Source organism: Quercus lobata, chromosome 7 (genome assembly GCF_001633185.2).
Source record: "Quercus lobata isolate SW786 chromosome 7, ValleyOak3.0 Primary Assembly, whole genome shotgun sequence".
Lineage (NCBI taxonomy): Eukaryota > Viridiplantae > Streptophyta > Magnoliopsida > Fagales > Fagaceae > Quercus > Quercus lobata.
The window spans coordinates 25,105,057-25,126,100 of NC_044910.1; the positions used below are offsets into that span (position 1 = coordinate 25,105,057).

The 21,044-nt window shown below is 35.2% G+C and overlaps 1 protein-coding gene across 1 annotated transcript; it reads right to left on the minus strand.

Moving 5' to 3' along the window:
• Positions 1 to 6,553: 6,553 nt before the first annotated feature.
• On the minus strand, positions 6,554 to 20,683 carry LOC115952616 (TMV resistance protein N-like). Its single transcript, XM_031069797.1, has 12 exons — positions 19,626 to 20,683; positions 17,420 to 18,530; positions 16,971 to 17,243; positions 13,999 to 16,848; positions 13,268 to 13,895; positions 13,036 to 13,235; positions 12,838 to 12,923; positions 11,914 to 12,019; positions 10,856 to 11,050; positions 10,656 to 10,731; positions 9,151 to 9,206; positions 6,554 to 6,920 (listed from the first exon to the last, which is right to left on the minus strand). Exons 1-6 carry the CDS (start codon positions 20,126 to 20,128, stop codon positions 13,132 to 13,134), a joined length of 5,469 nt encoding a protein of 1,822 aa, XP_030925657.1. The 5' UTR covers positions 20,129 to 20,683; the 3' UTR covers positions 6,554 to 6,920; positions 9,151 to 9,206; positions 10,656 to 10,731; positions 10,856 to 11,050; positions 11,914 to 12,019; positions 12,838 to 12,923; positions 13,036 to 13,131.
• Positions 20,684 to 21,044: the final 361 nt, after the last annotated feature.

Genomic DNA, 21,044 nt, shown 5'->3' on the forward strand with positions numbered 1-21,044 from the left:
TGCAATGCCCTGGTTCTGTCCAAAACCTAGTTTTCCTTATCCAAGTAGTTGGTTTCCCCATAGGCTTGAGTCCGAGGACCATGCAATGCCTTGGTTCTGTCCAAAACCTAGTTTTCCACATCCAAGTAGTTGGTTTCCCCATAGGCTTGAGTCCGAGGACTATGTAATGCCTTGGTTCTATCCAAAACCTAGTTTTCCTCATCCAAGTAGTTGGTTTCCCCATAGGCTTGAGTCCGAGGACTATGCAATGTCTTGGTTCTGTCCAAAACCTAGTTTTCCTCATCCAAGTAGTTGGTTTCCCCATAGGCTTGAGTCCGAGGACTATGCAATGCCCTGATTTTGTCCAAAACCTAGTTTTCCTCATCCAAGTAGTTGGTTTCCCCATAGGCTTGAGTCCGAGGACTATGCAATGCCTTGGTTCTGTCCAAAACCTAGTTTTCCCATCCAAGTAGTTGGTTTCCCCATAGGCTTGAGTCCGAGGACCATGCAATGCCTCGGTTCTGTCCAAAACCTAGTTTTCCTCTTGCGTGGGACCTCGGCTTTAGGGGAGTTAGCTCCTCAGCCAAGCCCCTAGAGTTTATCCATGCGATTAACGCCACCAAGCGTAGCCCCTAGTCAAGAAGCATAGACCTTACCTTATACTAAAACTTTATAAACAGTTGTTAAAAATGGCAAGGGAACTCTCTCAACCTATCGCCTACGCCAACACACAAGCCTTTCCCACAGACGGCGCCAATTGTAAGGACACAATTTGGTAACGAACCTAAACAGTATTGGGTTCGCACGTGAAAAGGCCCAAACAATATCATTTGTAGAGCGTGGGTTTGAAAGGCTAGGCCTTGGTCACCAGATGGTGGGTTTTTCATGGGGTTCATACAAGGTCAAGTTTTCTTCACCCCTGGAGTCCTTCTCCTGGAGGTGGGCTGGGAGGCTTTGGTTTTTGGCCATTTTTCCCAGCCTCTTGATTTGTGCACCTACCTTTTTATTATATAGTCCGTTTTGGTTAATCCTAGCCCTCCATTTGTTGGTCAGGCAGTTGCTTATTTCTATATCCATCCCATCACTCGTCCCCTCTTACTTTCTATTAGTTGCATGGATCGAAGTTTACACCGTCCAAACGTCTTTTCTCATTAATCAGCTCTGGGTATTGGCAGGTGCATTTATTGAAGAGGGGACGCACTTTCCTTGATCCAATTTTACACCTTGCTTCCCTGTGGACCCTATTCCATTCTCATCCCCTTTAGGGGGCTGTTTGGGGATAGCCTTCACTGAGACGTTGATCCTCCCATTGAAGTTCTGGAGCGCCAAGGACAGAGTAGCTTCTCAGCCGTTCCCCTTGACACCCCAGCCATTGATCATTCGTCCTCGGCAATAGACCTCCTCGGCATGGACCCCTGGCCCAAATAGAGTTTGGGCCGGATTGTAAACTTTCCAGACCCACACCTAATTATTCATAGTTTTTTAAAATTATTAATAGTTTTGAATTAATAGGGTATTTGATGGCCCCACTCAAATTGTGATGTTTTCATTAGTTGCGAAAAAGTCTAGGAATACAAAATTTTTCACAATTTGTTTGCCACAACTGTAATGTGGCAGAATGTGACTAGTGAAGTAAAAATAGTTAGTCTATGTGTAAGTAATAATTAATTACTTGCAATCAGAATTATGGTAAAAAAAATGTGGTAAAAAATTTTATGGTCATAGAATTATTCTTAGTTGCCAAGGTCATGAGCCAAATAAAAAACTTCGAGTTGTCAAATTCATGCACTTCTTTTATGATGGGTTAATAAAGTTATAGATATGCCATGCAAAGTATTATAATTCAATCAACATTTTATAATTATTTATAAAAGAAATGTTTGGGGTTTTGTTTGATAGGAGGGAAGTGGAAAGAAAGGAACCAAATTTCCATAATTTGGTTAGAATAATAATTATAAAAAAAGAAAAAGAAAAAAGAGAAAGGAAATGCGAAGAGAAAGGCCTTCAATGGGCCCTACCAATTTTTAATTTTTTCCCCTCCAAATCCATAAAAAAATACATATACCCTTGAAAAGTTTTGCTTTTTTCTGAAATTACTTTTATATTCTCATAAGTAATTATTAAATTACAATTTAAATGGATAAAATATAGTAAAATAATTTGATATGAGTATTATTATTATTATTTTTTAAATTTCTTCTCTTTTTTCTCTTTTCCTCAATATCCAAACACACATGGGAATCCTTTTCCTTTCCCTTTCCTCACTCTTTTCTCTTCTCTTCCCTCCTCTTCAACTATTAAATTATTTAAAAAAAAAAAAATTTATAGATACTAAAGAAAGGATAGAGAACAAGAGAAATAAGAGTGAGAGTAGGCCCATTATTTGACCTTTGTTTTTCATTGTTTTGTGTGGGACTATTATTTGGCTTTTGTTTTTCATTTTTTTGTGTGGGACTTAAGGGGATTGGGTTTTTATGTTCATGCAATTGTAATATGACCTAGAATTTTTTTAAATAAATAATACTATACGGTTTAATTTAAAAACACACATCTTATAAAATGATGCACTAATTTTTAAATACAAAATAAAAAATAATTCAAAATTTTAATTGTTATATTATTACTGTTACACTAATCAATTTATTAAAGTTTATTTTTTACTAAGGATTCATGATCATGGCTCTTTTGTGGAGTGCAGCTCCATTGTGAGCTTTTGCAAATATCGCAATCATGTTTCCTTTATAGGCTTATGCTACTAGGATCCATATTCCTTGGTTTCTTCTTTGTTTGCTTTGAGTTTAGGCATATTAGATTGCGCTTGCTACATTTCTTGCTTCATGGGTTGGCTAGTAATATCTAAGAGTTTGCAGTTTCCAGTATAGCATTTCTCATTCAATGATCACCACATATGTCTTCTCCCATGAAGTGACTTGCCAACATCTCATAGGAGCTGATTAGGGTGACTTAGTTGGTTTAGTTGGGTGAAAAACACAGTGGCTAAGAGATTGAGTTGCTGAGCTTCTGAGCTATCTAAGCTAGCAGTTAGTTGAGATTGGCTGGTGAGTTGGCATTTAGTTAGTTGTGATGTTAGTGATAGTTACAATTAGTTAGTGCCTAGCAACTTGTAACATAATGTATAACTATAATTTATATTTGATTAGCTATTATAAAGGGCTATGGTTACTTGTAATTCACCATCTTCAGAAATAATAAGTAGAAGTACATTCTTGTCTCTGTGAGTTCTTCCTCTTCTCTTGGGGTTCTAATTCTCTAGGAGGTTTAGTTCCCTTGAAGAACCACTTTTAATCTTCTTAATTCCATAACAACCAGTGGGTTGTTATAAACATCTCTTTAGGAGATCAAGCATCTTTATGCCTTTGTGGCAGAATGCTTTCATAGTAGAATAGCTTCAATAAGATAACCAAGTAGTTTCCTACATCAATGAATTGATTGACTTCTTTCATGGTGGAATGCATGGGCAATGATGCCTTGGGCATTGATCCATCTAATGCCTTTTTTGCACACAAGCCTTGTCTTGGTTCATATTGGTTTCTCTAGGCATGCACCTTGTGGTGTCCACCATTTTTCACCCTTTTGGTATAGATGCTTTTCCCACCAAAAGGCATCTTTAAAGGGGTTACAACAGAGTACCAAAACTAGGGTCTTTCTCCTCTCTACCAAACCACATCTCTTGAGCTTCAATAGCAACAGGTCTTGTTTTCTTTTGATGTTTATGGAGGAGCAAAACCCATCCTTTTCCTTTCTTTACTTAATGACTCATTGGCTGCATGATTTGAATCTTGGAATCCTATTCTTTGAACAATATTTTTCCTATTTTGCAACTCTCTCCCTCTTTTTCTTCTTATCTCCTCATGGAAGTATCTAGAGAAGGTTCTTGAATTCCTTTGAGCTTTCCTAGTTCTTTTATATGAAAGGGTTTGGGTCCTTTCGGCCCTATTTCCCACTTTCCTTATGCAAGGGTTTTGGGTCTCTCAGATACTCACTTATTCTCATACCCAAGGTCGTTTTGTAGAAGACCCTTTGTGGGAATTTTTTTTAAAATTCTCTTTATTATATTTGGGCCATCCTTGGGCCCACTCTTCCGTTACTCAAAGGCTCTTTATTGGAGATCATTCTTAATCTCTTTCCCTATCCACGGGTGATTAGGCCATCCTCGGGTCCCACTTGTTAGCTCATTCTAAGACATTCTGTGGTAAGACCCTTCCTTAGGTCCCTTTCTGTACTTAGTCAACTTGGTGGGGAATGGGCCTAGGTGCTAACTCTCATTTTTCCTTTTTTTTCCCCAACCTCCAAGAGTTGGTTTACCAGGCTTGGGGCCTTACTCATTGGCCCAAAGATGAATGAAAACCTGAGTATCAACATGTATTTAATAACTTTTCATGGTTAATGGAGGATGAAATTATTATTTTGGTCCCTACATTTTGGTAGTAGTTAATTTGTTCTTTACTATTAACTTACTAACACAAAATGCCTACGTGGAAAACGGTTTGTATAATTGACACACTTTAAGCTTAGGTGACAATAAAATAATATTAAAATTTTTTTAATTGGAATTTAAAAATGACACATCATATTCAAAAATCTAAATAACAAAAACAAATAAAATGAATAGCAAAAAACACAAATCAAGCCTTTCCTCCGCCAAATCAAGTGATCCATATAAGCCAGAAATTTCCCAAACCCATTAGTATTTAGTGGTCGAGAGCCACACCCACCCAAACCCTGAACCCTGCAACTTTTATAACTCCACTAACTATATAGTAGCCTATAGGAAACTAACATGTGTCATTTACTAACTAACTATAATATAAATTATTTACAAAAGTACATGTAGTTTTAAGTACAAAAGCCTATTTTACTTGGCATATCCTGTGTGAGTGAATTTAGTGCTGAGTTGATTTTCATCTCTCAGCACTTCCCTTCAAGATGGAGCAAATGTTGATGACTCTTATCTTGTTGAGCAGAAAAGAAAATTGAGGAAACTTGAGAGCCTTTATGAAAATGTTTGCCAATTAATGTTGGGTAGAAATATGGAAGGTCTTAATTGTCCCATCTTGACTCTTTTCCCTTACAAAGTGGCAATCAATATCTATGTTCTTAGCCCCTTCATGAAAGACAAGGTTGACAACTATGTGTAGAGCTTCTTGACTATCACAATACAATAGGACAACTTGTGAATGTTCTATCTGAAAATCCTTTAGCAATGACACCAACCAAACAGCTCACCAAACAGCTCACGCATTGTTTTTGCCATAATCGTATGTTCAGCTTCAGTAGAAGATCTAGATATTATTTGTTGTTTCTTTGTTTTCCATGAGACTAAGGAATATTCAATGAAAACACAACCTGTGATTGATTTTCTTGTATATGGACAACTAGCCCAGTTTGAGTCAGTGAAAGGCCCACTTTTCAACTAGTTTCCTGATTTTCTTGAAAAAAAAAAATTTTAAAAACTTCTTTTAATTGTGGAAACACTGAAAAATTATGCTTTTCCACTGAAAGAATGGCATGAGAGATTAATATGTAACTTCTTGTGCTTTTAAAGAAGTGACATAAGCCTTTTTTAATGTTGATTGTGTAATCTCATTTTTCAATAAATGTGATTAAAGTATGTAAACTTGTGTTTTTGATTTAGTCTTTAGATTAGTCTTTCTAATATCCTATGTCTAAACACTTGCGTTAGTTTTTGAAAATTAAAAAAATTAGAATGGTATTCAAAACAAGGTACTATCTTAGGATAGGCATCAAGTGTGTATGCCCAAGAGTTTTTAGAAACTAGAAGTTACAAAGAAAGAGGGTTTTGAGTTGAATCCTGCAGAAACTACCGCTTGTATATGGATGGTTCCTCCTAGGAGCTTCTAAAAAATAAATGTGGCTTTAAAATCTATAAAAGACACAAATGTAGTAGGTAGTGGCTATGTAAGCCGTGGTTGTGGAGGTCATCTAGTAGCCGCTAGTAGTGCTCCTATTCCTAAAGCAGGTGATTCACAATGGATGTTAGCCCAAAGTGTGATCGGTCTTCAGCTATATATGTCAAGATTTGGGTCTTTGCTCCCTACTAGTGGAATGTTCTAATACCCAGTTGTTATCCTTGCTGAAATTAAAGATGTGCCCATGTGCCCACTAGAAGTAAGTGAGCTGTTACAAATCATTCGGGATTTGCCTAAACAATGTAAGAAGGTTACAATTTTGTCATACACACACTACGCTATGATTTCCCCACCCACCCCCCCAAATTTTTGTCCCCCCCAAATATAAGATCTTGGCTGCGTTCACACGTAACTGAATAGTTGAATCTCTTTCTTTGGTTTGTATCATTTCCTTCCTTTTAGCTTAGAAATGCTTAAGGAATACCACAATTAATTGGGAAACAAAATGAACTCGACATATGTGACCAATCATATATAGAAAGCCCATGATTTCTTTTTACTCTTAAAAAGAGGAAAAAAAAAAAAAATGCGCTCATTGCACATCGCTCCAAGTGTCTACATAAGTCATACATCACACACGGGGAACCAGACCCCATAATGATTTCTACTTTACTTTTGAAATGTAAGAATAAACAATTCAAATTTTCCTTAATTTGGTATTATCTCATAATTTGAGCAAAGAGCCTTCAACTTCCTTTCATACAAGTGGGAGGGAAAAGTCCAAAAATTGAAGAAGGAAAAAAAAAACATTATAATCTCTCAAAATAGATCAAACAACACCACCATGTAAACATTACTCTTGTCATCAGGATGCCAAATGAAGGTCATGGATAGGATTACCAAAGAAATCTGAAGTGAAATTTTTTGTATTAGAATTGAGATGAACCTAAAAGATCTAAACCACCAATCCACCATACATCTACAAATCAGCAAAGAAACTCTTTGAACTGCTAAAATTGGTTCCTTTAGTTGCACTTTTTCTCTTGGTACCTGAAAGATTCAAATATCAAAATCAAATACACACATAGATGCCCCCCTCTAATCAAACAGAGCCATCTTGATCCAATTAATATATTGATATGTGACATTCCCTCAAAACAACTAATAAACAAAGGATCAAAAGGTGATAAATGATCCATAGTAATAGCTTTTGAAAAGAAAATTTAGATTGATTATATGAAAAAATTGATGATAAAATTGGTCATTTACAACAATCAATTACAGTGTCCATCATCTAAACAAGCTTATAAGAAAAAGTGGAGTTGTTTCAGATGCAATGAAAAAAACAATAAGTAGAATCCAAATTATAAACCATGCGTTGGTTACAAATTCTATTGCAAAGTCAAATGCTTATTCCTAGTGAATGAATGTTCTTGTCACTGGCTTTCAAAGCCGTCAAAAATGCATCTGTACTAGTAGCAATAATTTGTTCCATATCTCAAGGTAAGATCATGGTGTAGAAAGCACAAAGAAATATTAATTTTAATTTAGTTTTATTTAATTGACAATTAGTTGTACTTTATTGCAAGTCTTAGAAGTTAATTAGGTTGTTTCACGAGGTGATATTTAAAAATCAGACATTGGGATTTCACAAGTCAATTAGAATTAGAATTTTCCAAGTCAAATAGAATTATAACTTTCACATAGTAATCAATATATATATTTTTTGATAAGTGACATAGTAATCTATATTGTACTCCTTTGGAGACAATTTACAATTTTGCTTTTGATTAATATAAATTTCTCTTGGAAAATTTTCAACGATCTACTATTGATTCCTGCCGATGCTAGTTGCTTACTCCTAGGTGTTCTATCTCACTTGTTATTGGCTCCAAAATACCCTAGGTGTTAACTCCTAGGTGGTTTTTATTGTTTCCATTTTTCCAATTTTTGTGGCTTCAAGTTTTAGTTTTGTCCTATGTCATAGCACCTAAGCCAGTTATATTGAATCAACAAGTGGCAAGCAAACAAACACTCGTTTGGGGATTAATTGAGCTTTTTATACAGCTAAAACAATACAAGGGTACATGTAGCTTTAAACTACAGCCCCACTCATTGCCAAGTTGCCCACTAAAATGTGATTAGAACAAGATTATTCAAGGAATTTTTATTTTTTCACTTATCAAAAAAAAAAAATTATTATTTTGACAAACTATGGTAAATAAATAGTTTTAAACATATCTTCAAATGAATTGGTTTAAAAGCATTCCAATGAAATAATCTTTGATGAAAATGATTAAGGGTTTTCTCAAAAGATGAAAGATGTGAGATATTTTTTCACATAAAATTCCTTAAAAGACAAGGTATACCTTTGTTAATATTTGGATCACTAATTTCCTCGCCCATCTTAACACTATAATGGTTGCCACAGTAGCTTGACTTTTAAACTTTTTTCCAGAACCTCACAATAAATCAATTAAATCTCAATCTTTTAGGCATGAGGCTGGATATATAGTGGGTTTTTTTCTTTTTTCTTTTTTTGGCATAAAACCATCATGTATGCTATTCCAATTAGATGTTTGTGTAGTTTGAGGCATGACCCTTTCCTTTGTGTTTGATTGAGTTAAGTAGTTCAAAGTGTTTTTTGGTTTGGCTATGTTCCTCGTTTGGTCAAGGTTATCTCTCTGTTTCTTTATGTAGAATTTGAGTTATGTCATTCATTCAAAAGAACAAAAAATAATAATCAAAATCCCATTGTTGCATTAAAGAAATTCAGAGTTGATGGTTGCTCATAATACAAAGAAAATATTGCAACATCTTTTTTAGGTAAGTTACACATGCACCAGCTATGTTAAGCCCCTATCTCAACTTCCACCTACTCTATCAAATATATATTTATACAAGTTAAAAGATAGAAGTTTGCAATAAAATGTAGCATTTTGATGTAATTTTTTTAAAATAAAAAACAACTACACAGTGATGGCAACAAATTGAACAATGAAGGAAATGCAACCCATTTGACCAATGCTCTTAAATAATCTAAAAAAAATGACCTTAATCCCCCAAAAATATTGACTCAAGAAAATGCCCCAATCATGAGTTGTCAGAAAAATAATATCTCATGGATTTAATTATTGTCAGCATACACACCACATTTAATACACAACCATTTGAATCATCCAACAATAATTATATTTACTGAATTCTCTATAGGTTTAACATCATTGTATAGACATACTATGAGAGAGAGAGAGAGAGAGAGAGAGAGAGAGATTCACACCTTCAACTTATGTTCATGTGCTATACTACCAAGAAACTTTAAGTTGTGGAAAAATGCTACAAGACAAGGACATATATTAAAAAACTTGGTATAGTGATTAATAGCTGCTAGTCCAGAAAAAGAAGAGTGAGGATAAAGAAGGGGATACCAATAACAAAATTTACAACTTACACTAAAAATATGACACTTACTGGTACTAATTATCAACGCAACTTTATACTTATATAGGCAATAGATACACCAAAATGAAAGTGTCAGCATTTGAGGCATTCCCATTATTGATAGGTTCATTAGCAAAAAAGAAAAACTATATGGTGAAAATTGAACTAATACATCTGCAGATAATTTTCTTTATTAGTAATTTACATGTGCACTTGGTCTTATAATAGATACGCCTTACTTATATAGGCGATAGATACAACCAAATGAAACAGACACATAATTTTTTATTTTTTATTTGAAAAAAGATAGTGATTGCACATGTACCCATAATCTTAAATTGACAACATCACCCATCACTTTTCTTTTATAAAAGTAGTGCTCACTCACCAAACAAACAACTGTGGCATAGCACATTACAGGAATAATAAAATTATTGAGAAAAAAAAATCCAAAAAAAAGGTCTCCCAATATTATCTCTACAAGAAATGCAGCACTTCTCAATTGATTTCAATTGCTTTTACTCCCTTCAATCTTAATTAGTGCTTGTCAATTATAAAAAACTATAAAATTGTTGTAATTTGATAGATGCTCACTTCCCATGTGTTTGCTGCATCCCTTCATATAGCAAACAGGTAAACAGTGGGACTTGGGACTTTACTAGTGTTAACACTTATTGCTTCAAGCACCACTTTGTTTCTATGGATCCAATCGGCCAAAGAGTGTGGGAAAAGATGATAGGAATAGAGCTCCCAATTCCCACTAGCCATTTAGCTTCTATGAGAATAGATTCCATGCATTCAGTCTTATGAACAAACTTAGTAATCCCAATATTTTTCAACTGAAAATCATCTTCCATTGGCAATCTCTCCCAAGTTTCCAACAATTAGTTGCTTGAGTAGTCTTATGATGAAATATGTTATGTCAATTCTTTTCTAGTAAGACCTAACATGGATTTATTATGTCAAAAATAAGGAAATATCACCAGTAGAACCAAAATCTCAAAAAACACCTATCTCAATTTTTTTGGCAAAGAAAATTAAGATAAATAACACCTACAAGGCATATCAGTTATCTTATGTTTTAAATCTCTTTTGCTCATTAGGCAACGTTCATAAGTTACAAGAATTTCATTTATCTTGTTCAAAATAATGGAACATCAAAAAATATCTTAACTTAACAAGATTGGTTGGCACTTGTCAAGCAGACCAAATATCTTTTTGGATTAAAAGAATCAAATTAATGTCTCAGTTTTGAATTCAAAGCGTGAAATTACTCTTAGTACTTCAAAGCTAGAAGCACTTTCAAAGATGACATCTTGAACATAACGTAAATGAGTTACCTACCTTTTAAGATGTAAGAAGTGTAATATCTTGATGACCTGAACATAGGTATAGTCCATTGTAACAGCTGCTCCACATTCTTAGTCAAACATAAAAATAAATAAAGATTTGAAACAATTAATTATTACAAATGGATTTAACTTTCTAAATCATAACTGACAGAATAATAAAATTTTAGTTCATGAAATTGCAGAGGAGCTTACTTTTCACTGTACAATGCAACATGTCTCCTTCTTAAGTGATGAAGTTGACCTAGGAAACAAAAAGGGAAAAAGGTATGGATTTTTGTAGATATCAGATGCTATCAAATGGAAGGCAAAATTGGTTAAAGAGATTAGTAAAGTAGGGCATCAGCAAAACAACTTCTGTACAGTGATGCCTCAGAGGTTTGAAACTCCCTTGAACCAAAAAAGAAGCAACAGAAATAATTCTTTAGACGAATAGGCCCTTTCAAGATTTTATCACAATAAGCATTACATGATCTAGCATGCCTTTATAGATTTAAAGCATTTTAATGTCTAAAAGTTGAACCTGAAACACCTAATCTATTTAATATAAAATTTAATATCATAAACGCAGAATACATTAAAAAACAACGATATAACTTGAAAAAATATATATAATTGCACAGAACATAGAAATCTCATTCATGTCTGGCTTTTAACTAGTAAAGGATATGATTCTTAATTGTTGCAGGAAAATTCTCAAAAGTTACATTTTCTTATGCTTTCTATCCAAATCTAAAAGTTCTCAACAGTAAAACCACATTAGAAAAGATAGAAAATGGAGAAGAATAGTAAGTATAGGAGCAATGAAATCAATAAAAAAAGAAGTACTTTAATTAGAAGATCAATAGGAGCAATGAGATCAATAAAAAAAAAAGTACTTTTAGTTAGAAGATCAAGGTTTGGCTGCAAGCAAATTCAGGTTTAAATGCACGCTTTTATTGTACTTGGTTTGACAATTTAGAAAAGAAGTACGCAAAAATTCATAAGGAGAACTATAGATAAGCATTATAGACCCCACAATTATGGCTATCATAAAAAATAAAGAAATTTCCAATTAACATAAGACAGACTCTTCTCATAAGGAGGATAGTCTCATTAGATTTGACATTGCCACTGAATACATGAGCATTTCTTTGAAGCCAAACATAATAAAACATTATAGACCAAGCAAGTTTGCTTATGATGCATATAAAACTTTAACCCTTCAACTTATCTGTATCCCACAGAACCACTTAATGCATGCTAATATATACCTGGTAATTTGTTAGACACCATGACTTAACTTTCTCCCAAAGCCTCTTTGGGAAAGGATACTCAAACTCAATGAACAAGTGATGATTCCTACTTGCAAGGTAGATCCTGCAGAAGACGCATAACATGTCACCTTCATCATTTTAATAGCCTATCTCATGTGGAATGTCTAGTTCTCTAAGCAAGACAACAAAATAATAAGGGAATGTTAGGAATAATATATGAATGCCAGATCAATTTCTACCACTTCACTCCAGGAAATCTGGTCCATATTTACTCCCAATCTGATTTACAGCAGATGAACAGAACTGCAAAGTTTATCAGTTTCTTCTAAATATGATTTAATCTCACTATGTACTACTCACAACATGCTCAATGCATTATTTATTATTCTTTAATTAGAAGGAAAAATGCAACTGCACCTTAAACGGAATCAAACATTGAAGGAAATTAAACAATTACATACCAAATGCTGTTAAAAAGGAAGAAGAATGAATATGATAATAATAATAATAACTAAACAAATGAAATCAGGATAGCTTTCTTTGCTTCGTAATACAGTGATACTCTACATACCATAAACCCACATTCATATATTAAAACAGAAGATTGGAAAAATAGTAAGAGATCTTATTAAGTCTATTCCTTCAAGTAGTTGACTTTCAGCTCACCCAACTTCTATATAGAACCTCAATATCATCTTGAATTTTCATTCAAGTTGAACTCAAGTATTTCGGTTTTTGGTCAAAAAGTAACAATGTACAGATTCAGCATACATAGCAAATGCATATTATAAAAACCATCTTAGATTCCAGTACATTTCAATATTAAGCATTGCATTCACCAAAGCAACAAAAAATGGACATGAAAAAACAAAAGCCAAATTGAATAACATGAAATTAAGAAAGGGAGAAATCAGGCCTTACTGTCAAGAACAGAGGTCTTCAGCTGTTTCATAACATTGAAGGTAAGCTTACTTGGCACATGATTATGCTCCAACGAGGCCAAACAACTGCATTGCAATAAATAAATTAAAACAATCAAAATTTATTTTATAGATCATAGTTACAATTAAATTCATGATTTCCCAATAAATGGACAGAGAGAGAGAGAGAGAGAGGCACCCAAATAATGGTCCACTGTGTCTTCGAGGATATTCTCTAACATCATAATTATGTGTTGTTTGGAAAATGAAGAAGAGATTGAATAGGAGAAGAGCTTCATCTCCAAGGTCTAGAGCTCCGCTCTCTGCTGGGCTTTGCCGTCAGAGACGAAGAACTTCTTCTCTTTTGGAGTCCTGTTCCAGCAAGTATGTAATTTCTTCCGTTGTTTTTTTTTTTTTTTGATAAGTTTCTTCATTGTTAAGAACCCTGTGATCTGAATCTGAAGCATAAGAAGTGGAGGAAACAGGTAGCAAATGCGGGAGCTCAGTGTCATTCGGAATCGAGGAAGACCCACAACCATTCATAGCACACGGAAGCGGCAAGCAAGTAACATCTGAATTCTGAGGATAGCAGGTGCATTCTACATTGACCCCCAACCATTTTATCATACCAGGGAAGTTTAGAAACGATGTTAGAACCTCAACTTCAATGTGATTCTGTTCAGATAGTTTTAGTTTCTTCAATTCCTTAAAGCGTATAGACGATAACCGCAGTTCCACTTTTATCCACTTATGAGGAAAAACTAAATCTAGTTTCTGTTTACACCCCTTGATGGAAATGTTAACCTTACAACTGTAGTACATATGTGCCTCCACCGTTCGAAAAGCAATACAGATGGCTAATTTTGAAAACTTTTTACCAACCCTGAAGGATAAGGAATTTCCAAAAGTGTGATGGTTGAATTTTAAGTCCTTTGGAATCTCTGTTACTGGTAGTCTAAGATAGTACAAAATTTCATATTCATCTTCAGACATTTTTGGCGGTGGAATTTCTGTTGATACTTTGGGATCCATTGATATGTTGCTTCTTGCACCTCCAAACTGTTTACATTAAGCAAATACAGGAAATTGAAGTTTAGAAAAGTAGAAAAAAAATTTGATTATCTATTACCTAAACATAAAGGGAGAGGGAGAGAGACCTCACCTGAATCAATAATCTGCTAACTGATTGTGGATCCACCGACGGGCATTCGCTTACAAACACACATCTTACAGATTGTGCAAGCGTTGGAATTTCCCGAAGCTGCTTACAATTTTCTATGCGAATAGGTTTTAATCTAGCTAATCCGCTAATGCTTTGGGGAATACTAATAATATTGGAATCATATATACGAAGATCGCTCAATAGGGGGAAGTATTGAAAATCTAATTCAGTTATATCTCCATCCCAAGAGTTGAGCTCCAGATCTGTCAAGCTCAGAAACCCATATCCCGAAAAGCCATCAAAGGAATTGGCAGTGGGAATATCTATTTCCTCGAGCAGTTGCAATTTATTGCGGCTATGCAGAAAATTCCAAAGGTTTTCATTGTTAGATAGCTCTAAATCGCAAAGCCCTTTGGTGAGATGCGTGAACGATGAACGCCATTCTCTAATACCACAATTGCTCATATATAAACGCTGCAAATATTTCATTTCTGGGTGAATAGCAGGAAACTTCTCAAGCCTTCCGCAGTTTACTAGACTAAAATCTTTAAGGGATCTCAGCCCGAGGAGGCTTGGAAGAATCTCAAGGTTTCGGCAGCTTCTGAGGTCCCACCTTTCAAGCTTGTCAAGATCTCCAACCGACTCATGAACCTCCATTAAGTTTTCACAATCAGAAATGGACAATGTCTTCAAGTCTGGGGCCCAAATAGCAGGAAACTTCTCAAGCCTTCCGCAGTTTACTAGACTAAAATATTTAAGGGATCTCAGCCCGAGGAGGCTTGGAAGAATCTCAAGGTTTCGGCAGCTTCTGAGGTCCCACCATTCAAGCTTGTCAAGACCTCCAACCGACTCATGAACCTCTATTAAGTTTTCACAATCAGAAATGTCCAATGACTCTAAGTCTGGGGCCCAAATAGCAGGAAACTTCTCAAGCCTTCCGCAGTTTTCTAGAATAAAATCTTTAAGGGATCTCAGCCCGAGGAGGCTTGGAAGAATCTCAAGGTTTCGGCACCTTCTGAATTCCCACCATTCAAGCTTGTCAAGACCTCCAACCGACTCATGAACCTCTATTAAGTTTTCACAATCAGAAATGTACAATGAATCTAAGTCTGGGGCCCAAATAGCAGGAAACTTCTCAAGCCTTCCGCAGTTTACTAGACTAAAATATTTAAGGGATCTCAGCCCGAGGAGGCTTGGAAGAATCTCAAGGTTTCGGCACCTTCTGATGTCCCACCATTCAAGCTTGTCAAGACCTCCAACCGGCTCATGAACCTCTATTAAGTTTTCACAATCAGAAATGTCCAATGACTCTAAGTCTGGCGCCCAAATAGCAGGAAACTTCTCAAGCCTTCCGTAGTTTTCTAGAATAAAATGTTTAAGGGATCTCAGCCCGAGGAGGCTTGGAAGAATCTCAAGGTTTCGGCAGCTTCTGAGGTCCCACCTTTCAAGCTTGTCAAGATCTCCAACCGACTCATGAACCTCTATTAAGTTTTCACAATCAGAAATGTCCAATGTCTTCAAGTCTGGGGCCCAAATAGCAGGAAACTTCTCAAGCCTTCCGCAGTTTTCTAGACTAAAATGTTTAAGGGATCTCAGCCCGAGGAGGCTTGGAAGAATCTCAAGGTTTCGGCAGCTTCTGAGGTCCCACCTTTCAAGCTTGTCAAGATCTCCAACCGACTCATGAACCTCTATTAAGTTTTCACAATCAGAAATGTCCAATGTCTTCAAGTCTGGGGCCCAAATAGCAGGAAACTTCTCAAGCCTTCCGCAGTTTTCTAGAATAAAATGTTTAAGGGATCTCAGCCCGAGGAGGCTTGGAAGAATCTCAAGGTTTCGGCAGCTTCTGAGGTCCCACCTTTCAAGCTTGTCAAGACCTCCAACCGGCTCATGAACCTCTATTAAGTTTTCACAATCAGAAATGTCCAATGACTCTAAGTCTGGCGCCCAAATAGCAGGAAACTTCTCAAGCCTTCCGTAGTTTTCTAGAATAAAATGTTTAAGGGATCTCAGCCCGAGGAGGCTTGGAAGAATCTCAAGGTTTCGGCAGCTTCTGAGGTCCCACCTTTCAAGCTTGTCAAGATCTCCAACCGACTCATGAACCTCTATTAAGTTTTCACAATCAGAAATGTCCAATGTCTTCAAGTCTGGGGCCCAAATAGCAGGAAACTTCTCAAGCCTTCCGCAGTTTTCTAGACTAAAATATTTAAGGGATCTCAGCCCGAGGAGGCTTGGAAGAATCTCAAGGTTTCGGCACCTTCTGAGGTCCCACCATTCAAGCTTGTCAAGACCTCCAACCGACTCATGAACTTCTATTAAGTTTTCACAATAAGAAATGTACAATGTCTTCAAGTCTGGGGCCCAAATAGCAGGAAACTTCTCAAGCCTTCCGCAGTTTACTAGACTAAAATATTTAAGGGATCTCAGCCCGAGGAGGCTTGGAAGAATCTCAAGGTTTCGGCAGCTTCTGAGGTCCCACCTTTCAAGCTTGTCAAGATCTCCAACCGACTCATGAACCTCCATTAAGTTTTCACAATCAGAAATGGACAATGTCTTCAAGTCTGGGGCCCAAATAGCAGGAAACTTCTCAAGCCTTCCGCAGTTTTCTAGAATAAAATCTTTAAGGGATCTCAGCCCGAGGAGGCTTGGAAGAATCTCAAGGTTTCGGCAGCTTCTGAGGTCCCACCTTTCAAGCTTATCAAGACCTCCAACCGACTCATGAACCTCTATTAAATTTACACAGTCACGCATGTCCAAATTCTTTAAGTTTGGGGCGCATAATAAGGAAGGTAATTTTGTAATGAATTTACATCCACAGACATTGACATCTTTCAATGCTTCAAATGCGCGGCCCTACAGGAAAAAGAAAAAAAATTTATTTCCACAAATTTTAAAAATAACATTTAAAGAAATCAAAATTCATCATTTCAAAAAAACATAAATAAATAAAAAATCATATATACTAATACTCATACCTGTTTTAATAGTTTCTCCAATCTAATCTGACTATTCGGCATATTCAACACAACAAGATTGTGAGGGTAAAATTTTAATGGCAAGAGAAAATCATATTCTGACCATTGAAGCAATCTTAACTCGTTGGGGAGATATTTAAGCCCTTTAGAAATTCGTACATTCTTAACTAAGAGAAATTTTAGATTTCTCATATTTTTGAAAGCATCAGCTTGCAATTTCACCAATCTTGGTTTAGGTGAGTACCACATCATGCCTCGAATTTTATTTGACCCCTAGATAGGACGAAGAATTAGTTGCACTTCATAATAGAATTTGACAAAAGTATAACAATTTTAAAACTTCAAATGAAACATATATGATAAAATTATATTTTCTGCGATATTGAACAGGGAAAAACAATCAATGAAAAGTATTTGGGAAAAAAAAGGTGGAGCAAAAAAATTTATACCATGTTTTCAGTCAGCAATTTATAAGCATCCTCATAACACCATATCCTGCTACGATTTTCAAGCTCTTCAGATTCTTGTTCAACGATTTCTCTACCCATTTGTTGTAGCAAGTCATGCATCCACAATATGCCACATCCGCCAATAGTTATGAGACACTTTTCAATGAGTGTACTAATACCCATACTTGCAAATAATTTGCAAGCATCTAATATGTTCACAACTTCATCCATTTTAAATCCCTTAAAAAAACATGCAATATCAAGAAAAATATCCCTTTCTCTTTTTTCCAATCCATCATAACTTATCTTGAGTATCTTAATAATTTCTCCATGTGGAATCTTCTTATACTTTTCGACTGCACATGTCCATTGATCTATACTTTTGCCATACAAATCAGAACCCATTATCACTAGAGCTAATGGAAGGCCATCAGCATAAGACATAATTTGCTCTACAAGATTTGAATATCCTTCCTTAGGATTATTGTTTCCAAAGGCATGCATATTGAAAAGAACACGAGCATCACGTAGATTCATTTTTTGAACCTCATAAGTTCTTATTTGAGGATCTATTCCAAGATTGGGTAGAACGTTTTTGTCTCTTGTTGTTATGATGACTCTACTTCCTGAAGCTAGCCAGTTACAATATCCAACCAAATTGTCTATCTCTTTTGATTGATCCACATCATCAAGAATTAAAAGAACTTTCTTATCGCAGAACCTTTCTTTTATCATAATGATTCCTTCAAGTACACTACTCACCTTAACAATTCTACTTCGTAAGATCTTAGAAAGCAGTGTCTCTTGTAATTGGATAATGCCAGCATTTGTCTTTGAATTTTCTCTAACGTTTTCTAGAAAGCAGCTTCCTTGAAAACGATCATTAATTCTATTATAAACGGCTTTTGAGATTGTAGTCTTACCCACTCCCCCAAGACCATAGATTCCTACTATGAAAACACCATTGGATTCCACATCTAAAAGCGATTCTATGGCTTTTGCTTGAGAATCTACTTCAACTGGATATTTAGCAATAGGTAATTTTATGTGAATTGATTTAATAATTGATATCTCTTCAATAATTCTTTGGATAAATTCAAATTCATACTCACTGCAACAACAAAATCACAAAGCATTAAAAACCAATAATGAGTTGTAGTCAAAGTAAATATAAATATGTAGGTCAACAATGTTAAATATATCCAATTTTGTGCATTAAAAAATTGACATATTTTTAATTAAAGTAAATGGTATATAATTTAAAGGAATGATTGATAATTATCATTAACTTTAACACATTCATTATTTTTTTGTTAGAAAATTAGAGTTGGGCTTTTAGCAAAAAATTGCACGGAAACTCCCTTTGGTGAGGAAACAAACTTATTGGGAAACTCACTTACAATAGTTTAACAAAATGAGATTAAGAAATTTTGAAAATTTTTTCTAAGAATTAAATGAGAGAAACTCTTAATTGTTAATATTATCCGATTAAATTCTTCTATTTCTACCATTTAATAGGGGAAAAAGAAGAATATATTCAAATTTTGACATTTAACAGCCATAACAAAGCCATTAAAAGTTTATAATTAATTAAATAATACAAGGGCAGTCATAGTCGATAAAATTATCTGAGTTAAAATTCTGTTGCTTGTGCCATCAAGTAGTAAAAGATATGATCTTAAAAAAAAAAAAAAAAAAAAACAAACAAACAAACAAACAAACTTATGTACAATAACTTAGTTTCAACAATTTATATACAATAACTTAGGTACAATACATAAGGTTCTCAATAGAATTGAAACCCTTACTGCATTGAGCAATAAAACACAAATAACATCTTCTTTTTCAAGGATAACTAATAATAAGGTGCTTGAATTCTATTGGAGAACTTGTAATATTGTACCTTATCTAGGTTTTTCCTTAAAATATACTTTCATAATTCCGCATTTAGTAGTCATAATAAAACAAGTAAAAGTTTATAACAAATAAAAGAACATAGAGTCTCACTAATTGATAACATTATCTGAGTCAAAATTATTCCATTGCTATCAATATCATCGACCTTTATAGCTTAACTACAAAGTAAGTAAAAAAAGGGATATATATAAAATACTTTCATAATTTGGCATTTAGTGGGAATACCAAAACCATTAAAAATTTGTAACTCATAAAATCACACAAGAGTAGGTATTAGTCAAATACATACCCATTTTTGTATTCATATCCAGCCAATTTAGTTACTTCAGTTAAAGCTTCCTTCCATCTCTTAACCTTCTCCACGTCGTCTTTGAATTTTTTCTTGTGGTTATCTAGTGCTATCCCAAACTTTCCCTCATTTTTTCTAACTTCGGATGGAGTCACTTTGTAGAAAATTGGATAAACCTTCCGGATCCGTCCAGTATTTCTACACTCAAGAATCTTGACAAGTTCATCCAAACACCAAGTAGAAGATGCATAATTTTCAGACAATACAACGATCGAAATCATTGACATTTCAATGGTGTTAAGAAGTTCCTTTGAAATTTCTTCTCCCCTCTCAAGATTGGTATCAAAGAAGGTGTTTAAGCCATGGTTACACAAAGCGGTGTATAAATGGCCTGTAAAATCATAACGCGTGTCTTCACCTCGAAAACTCAAGAAGATATCATGGCTCCATTGGCGAGTGGAAGAAGAAGAGGAGGGTAATTCTTCTTTAGTTGGGGAAGCCATCAGTATGATCTGTTAACTGAAGACTGGAAAAGATCTAAAAAGAGTAGTAGAAGAAGGAAAGAAATATCAAATTAAGATCTAATGAAATGGGAATTATATATAAGAGATGAGTAATGCGTGCAATTTGAAAGGTTTTGAATGTGATTGAGAGAAATAGGTAACGGAATGATGATTTTCAAGAAAGTGTGCTGGAAAAGAACTGAACTGGAAATTTGGAATTGATTGGGAAAAAAAAGAGTTTGGTCCTCAGAGGAAAAGATGGCGATAGTGGATCCTAATAGATACTGAAACAGGCATTTAAGACATCAAAAGTAGCACCGAACAATGGTGCAGTCAATAAAGTGTTACCACACTCATGATTCATGACTTATCTTTGCTAAAGTCAATAAAATAGAGGTCCGTCCCTCTTCTACGAAGTTTCTGCGATGCAAATTCTCCAAAGAGGCTGTCCCCACACGTTTTCGATTTTCCAAAAAAGCAGGAAAGGGGGAATCCATTTTCCATAAAGAGGAGAAAGTGGGACTAGATTTTCCATTAAACTTTCCTCCCTTTTCTGACAACGCACATGCCACAGGCATTTAAGATATCAAAAGTAGCACCAAACGGGGCCTGAAGTGTTACCACACTCATGAGTCATGACTTACCTTTGCTATGGTCAATAAAATAGAGGTCCGTCCCTCTTCTACGAAGTTTCTGCGATGCAAATTCTCCAAAAGAGGCTGTCCCCACACGTTTTCGATTTTCCAAAAAAGCAAGAAAGTGGGAATAAATTTTCGATAAAGAGGAGAAAGTGGGACTCGATTTTCCATTAAACTTTCCTTCCTTTTCTGACAACGCACATGCCACATCTTGTGCTTCTTTCCCATGCGTTAATGATGATAAATATCAAGCGCCAAGGTTCATGATTGGGTGGGTG